We start from the raw sequence: 9202 nt of genomic DNA on the forward strand, positions 1-9202 counted from the left end.
CCCACTGAGCCCCCAAACCCACAGGGTGAAGGGGCAGCGTGTTCACCTACTACAACTCAAACCCAGAGAATGAACCCACAGTGTGGTGCCTACTCTTACTAAGTCCTAAACCCACCTCATCTTCTCCTCCTGTTCCTTTCTCTCCTGCTCCTCCCGCTCCCGCTGTTCTCTTGCCATTCGTCGTTTCTCTGCGAGGACTCTCATGGCTTCCTCAGGGTCTGTGGTTCCTGCAACTGCTTTAGCAGGTGAACCTAAAACACAGAACAGGTACGCAGTGAAATTATGAATAATAGCAGTGCCACACATCATCGGGATGCCCACTTCCAACTAAATGCCCTTGAATTGCAACTATCTCTACTTTGTAAGCAAATGTAGGACTCTCTGTATCCAACAGGACCATAATGAACCCAGTTGTCCTCTATTTTGCCCTTACACGCCACACTCACTAAATGCTGCCTATCTGCTGAGGGCTGCTACTCTCTTGGGAATGGAGAATGTTTGGACAAATACAGACAGTAGTTGTGCACTTTCACTGAGGGTTTTCTGGTGAAACTGAATCAACAGGCCTCATGCATGCTCTCTTCACCAATGATAGGGTCAAATTCACAGCAACGAAAGCAAGTTCCTTAAAATCTGGCCTACGCTTGCCATTTTAAAGGGATACCGTCCCAGGACAAATAGATCCAATGGAAAATGGCTTGTCAATGTGTTTTTAATGGATTCAGTACCCCTTTTAACACCATGAAATGTATTATTTTTGTTGTTGTTGAACTCATCCCACAAAACAGGTAGATTCCTTTACCATTGTGCGGAGATGGGGAGCGCTCCTGAATCTTTGTGACACTTCCAAGAGATACCTTTCCTAAAGGGCCCATTCGCAACAGCAATTGGAACTCACGTCCAACTTGTCTGGATAGAAATAGTCTGTAAAAGGTGGCAGGAGAATGCAGGAGATTGGCACTTGGCAATGATGCTCGTCTGGCTTCTTCCTGTGCCGTCATCATGCTGTGGCGTCCAGAGGTGATCCAGCTCCGGGCTTGTGAGGATGGTGAGTATCTTTGTGGGGTTGCATTTCCTTTGTTCCTTCTTGGCACAATGTGGTGGCTGTTTGAGTCTGGGTGGGGGCTGCAGGAGCCTGGCCCCATTCCGATTTCCAATGCTTGGCAACGGGCAGGTGGCAAAGTGCCTGCACTCCTGCTGGCACATCTCACAGAGGGCCACATGCAAGCAATCTGACTTTAAAGTTCATTAAACTGATTTCTCTTGGCAAGATCGCAAAGAGAGCAGTCAGTGAAAGGACGGGAGAAGAGAGGATTACAACAACAGATTTAGGCGGGAAAGGTAGAAGGAGTGGCTGGGCTGAGTGGCCTGCTCTGGTGTGGTATTTTCTCTGTAATGGTGTTAGCTGCTGCTACAGCAATTCAGCACTGGCTAACACGTGTGGCTCAGTGGCATCACTCCCATCACTGAGGCACAAGTTTGTGGGTTCAAGTCACAAATAGCAAAGGTGACCAAAAGATTGATTAAAGAGGGGATAAGCAGAAAAAGAGTAGACTAGCCAGGGTGTAAACGTGGATTGCAAGAGTTACATGTATATAAAAAGGAAAAGAGTAGATAAAGTAAATGTTTGACCTCTTAGAGTACAACAATGTTAATTATTGCGGGGTATAAGGCAATGGCGGAGACATTAAACAATTATCTCAATTAATACAAGGGAAAAATTACTGGAAAGTCTTAAAAGTTCTAAAAGGTGGTGATTTCCAAGAACCTTATTGCATTAGGGGTGTAAAGGAGCTAGCCGCGGAGACAGTGCATACACTGATTACAATTTTCCACAATTCCTTAGTTTCTAGAACAGTTCCAGCGCATTGAAAGTTAGCAAATGTGACATCACTATTCAAGAAAGGAGGGAAAGAGAAACCAGTGAATTACCGGCCAGTCAGTTGTTGGAAAACTGCTTGAGTCTGTTCCAAAGGAAGTTTTAGCATAGCACTTAGGAAATCATTGCATGTTCAGACAGAGCAAATGTGGTTTCACAAAAAGGAAATTGTGTTTGATACATCGATAAGAGTTTTTGAGGACACAGTTAGAAGGACAGATAAAGGGGAACCATTAGATTTAATAATGTACTTTCAAAAAACATTTGATAAATTGCCACATAAAAGGCAAATATATGAAATACGGGCTGATAGAGTTGGGGATGATACTATAGCTTAAGATGGATTATTGGTATCTGTCAGGAAGCAGACCGTAAGGATAAACAGGGCATTTCCAAGTTGGCAGGCTTTGATTGATTGTTTGCGAGCGGTACAGGCAGATCATTCTAACAAAGGATGTACAGATCAAACAGACTTTGATAGAGGAATACAGGTCACATTGCACAGGGCGAGCACTAGGTGCGATCAACGTTAGCAAGATCAGTGGGGTGCCACAAAAATCACTGCCACTTCTTACAGTCTGTAACAATGACTTTGACTAAGAGATGGAGCAACATATTCTTGTTTGTTGATGGTACAAAGCCAGGTAGGAATGTGAGGAAGACACCAAGAGGCTGCAAAGAGGCATAGATGGGTAAGTGAGTGACAAAGTGACATTAAAGTGTAGACGTGTGAAATTATTCATTTTGTCCATAGGAACAGCAAGGAAGGATATATTTGTAACAAGTATGAAACTTGTATTGGTTAATGTGCAAAGGAATTTGGGCGTGCTCATTCTAGGCACGCTGAAAGTTAGCACACAGTTATGGCAAGCAATTAGGAAAGCAAATGGCTACTTATCGGTTGCAAGGGGACTGGAATACAGCAATAATGCTCCAATTGTATGGACCTTTAGTAAAACGGTAGCTGTGTGCACCTTTTGGTGTCCGTGTATAAGGAAGGATAACAGAAGGATATATTTCCATTAGAAGTTGTATAGCAAAGGATTTCATGGTCAATTACTGGAATAGGAAGATTGTCCTATGATGAGAGACTGAGTAAATTGGATCTATGCTCTCTGGAGTTCAGAGAATAAGACGTGATCTCATTAAAACTTACAAGATCCTGAAGATGTGACAGTGTCAGTCGTTTTTGTGAGGCTATGCGAATCTAGAATTCGACGGCACAATCAGCGAATAAGGACTGAGATGAGGAGAAAATTTCCTCAATAAGAGAAAGTGGTGAATCTTTGGAATTCTGTACCCCAGACCATTGTGATTGCTCCATCACTGAGTATATTCTGGGCTGACAGACAAGATTTTTGATGTCTCAGGGAATGAAGGGTAACAGGGAGCAGGCAGAAAGAGCAGTCAAAGCAAAAAATCAGTCATGATCAAATTGGATGGCACAGCAAAGTTGAGAGGACACACAGTCTATTCCTGTGACTGTTTCCTAATACGGTTCAGGGACTAGAGTCCAAGTTGCCGCTCCTGGGCAGTATCTAGAAGAATCATGAATCATGGAATGCCTAGTGTGAAGCAGGTCAATCCACATTGACCCTCCAAAGAAAATCCGACCCAGACCCACCCCTCTACCCTATCGCTGTTACACTGTATTTCCCGTGGCTAATCCATCTAGCCTACACATCTTTGGAAACTATGGGCAATTTAGCATGGTCAATCCACATAACCTGCACATGTTTGGACTGTGGGAGGAAACCCAAACAGGCAGAGGGAGAGTGTGTAAACTCCAAATTTTTTTTTAGACTGGATTTGAACATGGGACCCTGGTGCAATGAGGCAGCAGTGCTAACCACTGAGCCACTGTGTTGCCCACAGTACTTTTCAGCGTTAGAAATGTAGGCCCCTTTAGCATAAACCGGAACAGCTCCAGAATTGATATGGAGCAGGTAACGCAATGGTAATGTCACTACCTCTGAGCCAGGGGAACCTTCTCTTAACATTTCCAAACATGTTGATTCCAAATATCTATCACAGGCTGCGATGTGTTTTAAGGGGAAGCTCTTGGCACTACCTCTGGGCCAGGAGGCCCAGGTTCAAGTCCCACCTGCTGCACAGATGTGTCATAACAGGTTGACTGAAAATACCAAAAACTGATTTCTTACCAACACTATTTTGATTTTGTACCCTCTTGTTTCTCCCACTTTTTGATTTTTGTTATTGTTACACTGCCTTTCATGGCCTGTGTTTCAAGTTTGTTAATTTTGTGATTGGTTTCAATCACGCAAACATAAATGGTGGGTTCTTCCCCAGTATGGGGGTGGGGGTTGGGTTCTGGACAGGGAAAGGGTCCAGAAGGGAAAGCTGAAAACTGGTGTCTGCGATAATCTAGAGATTTACAATAAAACGCTTGTGAATCTCTGGAAGACTTTTACTGCCAAATTCAACACATGTGTATCAGTCTTTAATGACAGGAGTGCTGCAGTCAGAGATGCTAAATTTCAGATGAAACACTAAATCAAGGCCTTCTTATCTTTCAGATTGGGATACTACAACCCTGTTCAAAATGGTGTTTTCACACGTGTCCTTAAACCACATCACTGTTCACACAAATCACCTGGTCATTACCACACTGCTCTTTATGGGATCTTGCTATGCATAACTAGGAAGCTTTGTTTCCTTTAAGTAATGGTATGGTCTACATTGTGGTGCATCATTGTCTTTAAATTACTTCGAGACGTCTTTAGTTATAGAAGATATTGCAGAATCGTATATGGTTCGTTTACCCAGTTATCAATGATATTTTTTTCAATAAAAACTTTATGATTGGAATCATCAATTGGAGCCGATTGATTTACCATGAGCTGGCTCAGGAGTCTCGACAGGGATCTCCTTTGTTTTTAGGCCGCTGGCTGACGAAGGTCTGGAACCTTCCTTTGGCTCCTCGTCCTTTTCCTCTTTCCCTTTCAGGCGGTTTTCCTTCACCTTTCGGTTCTCGCCTCTGGCTTTTGACTTCCTCACTGCGGTGTTGCTGCCTGTTGTCGGGGGCACCAGAGGGACTGCAGGACTACTGCTGGTAACCAACGTCCGATGTCTGGGCGAGCTGGGCAATGACCGATTCTTCAACCTGTTTGCAAATGACAACACGGCAAATCATTTCAAAACGGGGGGCTTGGGAGGAGGGCGTTGTTACACTCTGTACTCGCTAATCTACACCAACTCCGGATTCCCCAGCACCTCAAACTTTAAACTCTCATCTTCACAGCCTCACCCTCTGGCCACTGATTGGCTCCTCAGAGGGAAGTCATAAGTAGTTAGAAGCAGGAGAGATTCTGGAATCCTCTAGGAATTCTCACCCAACATTCCAGATCAATGGAAAGCAATGAGAGAAGTATCATCTCTGAAGCCACTTGAGAGGGAGAACAAGAGGGGACAGGGCAAAAATGAACAAAGGGGATGATCTTTGAGTGAGAGGAAGGTAGAGGAGATTAAATTATGGCCAAAAGAAAAAGGGTAAGAAACAGAAGATGGATTTTGAGGTTTTGACCTGACATTGCTGGAATGATGATATACATCCGAGACAGGATGGCGTAAAGGTCCATAACACAACTGAGCATCAGTGTCTTGAGAATCTCGGTCTACTTTTCTGGGCTGGACTCAGGGATGAAACGGCAGGTGAAGGAGTGAATTCACTTGTCACACTACCCAGTGTGTGCCACTCAAATCCACCCCACAGTGCTGCCATATAGACAGTATTGTGACAGAAGGAAGCCTCAGAGGGAGCTGAGTACGTGGTAGCAGCATCAATATCATCATGCCATTCACTTCTTGTATTCCAGATGCAAAATGGAAAAAAGTTTATTTTTAACAAGGTGAGGTTGATCATTATTAGAGTTGGGGAGGGGAGGGACTTTGTTTAGGAGATGGTGGAGACGGAACCATTACCCAGTCTGATGCCTGCACCGGACAGTATGTCAATGAGTTTATCCCAGTGTCTCCTGCAGGATCTCAGCAGTGATTACAACGCACAATACTGGAGAGAGATCAGGAGGCCAGACTGGGCCATGCTTATATAACCTGCTACAAATCAGATAACACTATGGAATAAAGAATACCTGGGAGCGAGTTAGAGGTTGGAATCTTATCAAGGTGCTAGGGTAATTTATATATAAAATAACAATACCTAAAAATGAATTACAAGCTGGAGTCCAGTCGAGGGTTTAGCTGATTTATATACAGGATAACAGAATAAGGGCTCAGATGAAATCGAATCGAGGGATTCAGGCAGTTGACAAATTTATATCAATGACTTCGATGAGGAAAGTGCAGACTTGGCAGCTACGTTTGGGAAGTTTGAAGACAAATAAAGGTAGGTTGGGGGAGTGAGCTGAATTCTGGCTGATAGTGTCTAATGTGGGAAAATGAGATTGTGGAATTCTGAGGTGCAGAGGGATTTAGGTGTTCCAGTGCACGGAGTTACAAAATGTTAGCATGAAGGTACAGCACCTAAGCAAGGAGACTAATGAGATGTTATTCGATAATATGAGAGACCTTGAACACAAAATGTAAGGGTTTTCGGCTTCAGTTATGTAGGGCACTGGTGAGACCACATCCCAATAACTGGGACAGTTTGATTTCCTTATTAAAGGAAGCATGTAAATGCATTGGAGACGGTTCAGAGAAGATTTACTCAATTGACATTGGGAATAAGTGGGTTGTCCTTCGAGGATAGGTTGGACAGATCGGACTTGGTGGCTCAGTGGTTAGCACTGTTGCCTCACAGCACCAGGGACCCAGGTTCGATTCCTGCCTTGGGTGACTGTCTGTGTGGTGTTTACACATTCTCCCCGTGTCTGCATAGGTTTCCACCAGGTTCTACAGTTTACTCCCACAGTCCAAAGATGTGCAGGTTAGGTGGATTGACCATGGGAAACTATCCGTACTGATTAGGGAGGTGCAGGCTAGGTGAATTAATCATGGTCAAATTTCGGATTACATGGGTGTGGGGCTGGGCCTGGGTGGGATGCTCCTCTTCGAAGGGTTGATGCAGACTTGATGGGCTGAAAGGCCTCTTTCCACGCTGTAGGGATTCTCTGACATATTTCCACTAGAGATTATAAAGACTGAGGGGAGACCTGATTGAAGTGTGTAGGATACTGAATGGCCTTTGCAAGGTGGATATGGAAAGGATGTTTCCTTTTGTGGGTCCGTCAGAGCTAAGGGGCTCGGTTTAAACATTTAGGACAGAGATAAGGAGAAAAATTTTTCAATGGATTACATGACTTTGGAACACTCTGTCTCAGAAGATGGTGGAAGTAGGGATCTTGAATTGTCAGAGCTGGATAGAGTTTTGTCAGATGAGGGAATCAAATGTTATTCAGGGGAATGTGAAATTCGGAACACAAACTGATCAGCCGTGATCATATCGAAGAGCAGGGCTTGAGGAGCTGAGTGGCCTATTTGAAATGTGCTGTGTACCTGGCTTCTCTTGTCACAGACTCTTTGCTCCTGACAATAGGAAGAGACTGTCGTTTCCTCATCATCTTGTCAGCCACGCTCCCCGAATTCAACAGCGCATGCTTTTCCTTTGCATTCTCCCGCTCCTTATCCTTTTTCTCCTTCTTCTTGCTTTCACTCTGGTGACAAAATGGAAAGAGGGTTCAAAGTCTGACACAGATAACAGGTAAAATGTCTTCTGAAGAGGGGACGCTGAACCCTCCCTATTGGCATTGTGGGTCAACCCATAGCAGGTGGTCCGCAGCAGTTCAAGAAGGCTCAAGGGGCAACTAGGGATGAGCAAGAAATAAAAACCAAAAGAACTGCGAATGCTGTAAATCAGAGACAAAAACAGAAATTGCTGGAAAAGCTCAGCAGGTCTGGCAGCATCTGTGGACAGGAATCGGAGTTAACTCTTCAGGTCGAGTGACCCTTCCTCAAAGCAGGGCAATAAATGCTGGTAACCAGTGACACCCACATCCCACAAAATAATAAATAAAAAGGTACAGTTACAACATTTAAAAAAACATTGGACAGGTACATGAATAGGAAAGGTTTGGAGGGGTATGAGCCAAAAAGCAAGCAGGTGGGACTAGTTTAGTTTGGGAAACTTGGTCGGTATGGACAAGTTGGAACAAAGGGTCTGTTTCCATGCTGCTTTCTCTCTCCATAGATGCTGCCAGACTGGCTGAGTTTCTCCCACAATTTCTGTTTTTGCTGGAGGTAAAATGTGGCAATTCATTCTTCCAACAACCCAGAATCACCTATAGATTCCATAGTCTTACCAAACCATCGCGTTACTCTCCCACTAGAGGGACAACTGGTGGTGATTTAACCTGAGGGTCACCATGCTTCAGGTGAGGGGAGAGGTTGAGAAGGGAAGTCATAGAGTCATACAGCACAGAAACAGGCCCTTCGGCCCAACCAGTCCATGCTGACCATAATCCCAAACTAAACTAGTCCCACCTGCCTGCTCCTGGCCCATATCCCTCTAAACCCTTCCTATTCATTTACTTATCCAAATGGCTTCTAAACATTGTAACTGTACCTGCATCCACCACTTCCTCTGGAAGTTCATTCCACACACGAACCACTCTCTGTGTAAAAGAAATTGCCCCTTGTGTCCTTTTTAAATCTTTCTCCTCTCACCTTAAAAATATGCCCGCTAATCTTAAAATCCCCCAGCGTGGGGAAAAGCCATTGCCTCTCATGGTAACCTCAGCCAGTGGCTGTGGGAACTGAACCCATGCTGTTGTCATTACTCTGCATCGCAAAGCAGCCATCCAACCAACTGAGCCATCTGGCCCCCTCCACTGAGTACGCAAGCAAGTTGTGAAATTGCAATATGGTCCAGCGAAAGACTATTATGAGATGAGTGTACATGCTTAATGGACTATGGCATGGCATGACAGGGAGATTCCAACATAACAAATCTGCCTCTCTTTCGTCCCTCAGACTCTCAGAGAAGTGAAACATTTCCTCTGAAATGACAAAGGGATTTGGAAAGTGAGTGGGTTACAGCTTTAGGGTCTTTGGCTTTAATGGGTTGTTTTGGAGAACTCTGCAAAATGAGGAAAACAGGGTGAAAAACAAGCATTGGGATATTGCGAGGGTTACAATGTCATGGCAAGAAACAGCTTTCTACTAGTGGCTAAGGAAACTACAGATCAACACAAGCAAATACTGACACTGGCCTCATTGACACTGATCATACCATTGCTGGAACCAACTTCACTCCCATGCCAAGTCACTACTTGGATACAACAATGAAAATCCTCTCAGATGCTAGGATAACAGGGTGTGGAGCTGGAGGAACACAGCAGGCCAGGC

General features: G+C 44.4%; 1 protein-coding gene across 1 annotated transcript in view; it reads right to left on the reverse strand.

The window, feature by feature from the left end:
- LOC125486255 (MAP7 domain-containing protein 1-like) overlaps positions 1-9113 on the reverse strand; it is a 17175-nt gene extending 8062 nt beyond the window's left edge. The window contains exons 1-4 of the mRNA XM_048612960.1: positions 9087-9113; positions 7355-7512; positions 4735-5003; positions 116-251 (exon numbers count right to left, since the gene is read on the reverse strand). Coding sequence (XP_048468917.1) covers positions 116-251; positions 4735-5003; positions 7355-7512; positions 9087-9113 — 590 coding nt within the window. The remainder of the gene's footprint in view (positions 1-115; positions 252-4734; positions 5004-7354; positions 7513-9086) is intronic.
- Positions 9114-9202: the final 89 nt, after the last annotated feature.

Source organism: Rhincodon typus, chromosome 27, assembly GCF_021869965.1.
Source record: "Rhincodon typus isolate 14 chromosome 27, sRhiTyp1.1, whole genome shotgun sequence".
Lineage (NCBI taxonomy): Eukaryota > Metazoa > Chordata > Chondrichthyes > Orectolobiformes > Rhincodontidae > Rhincodon > Rhincodon typus.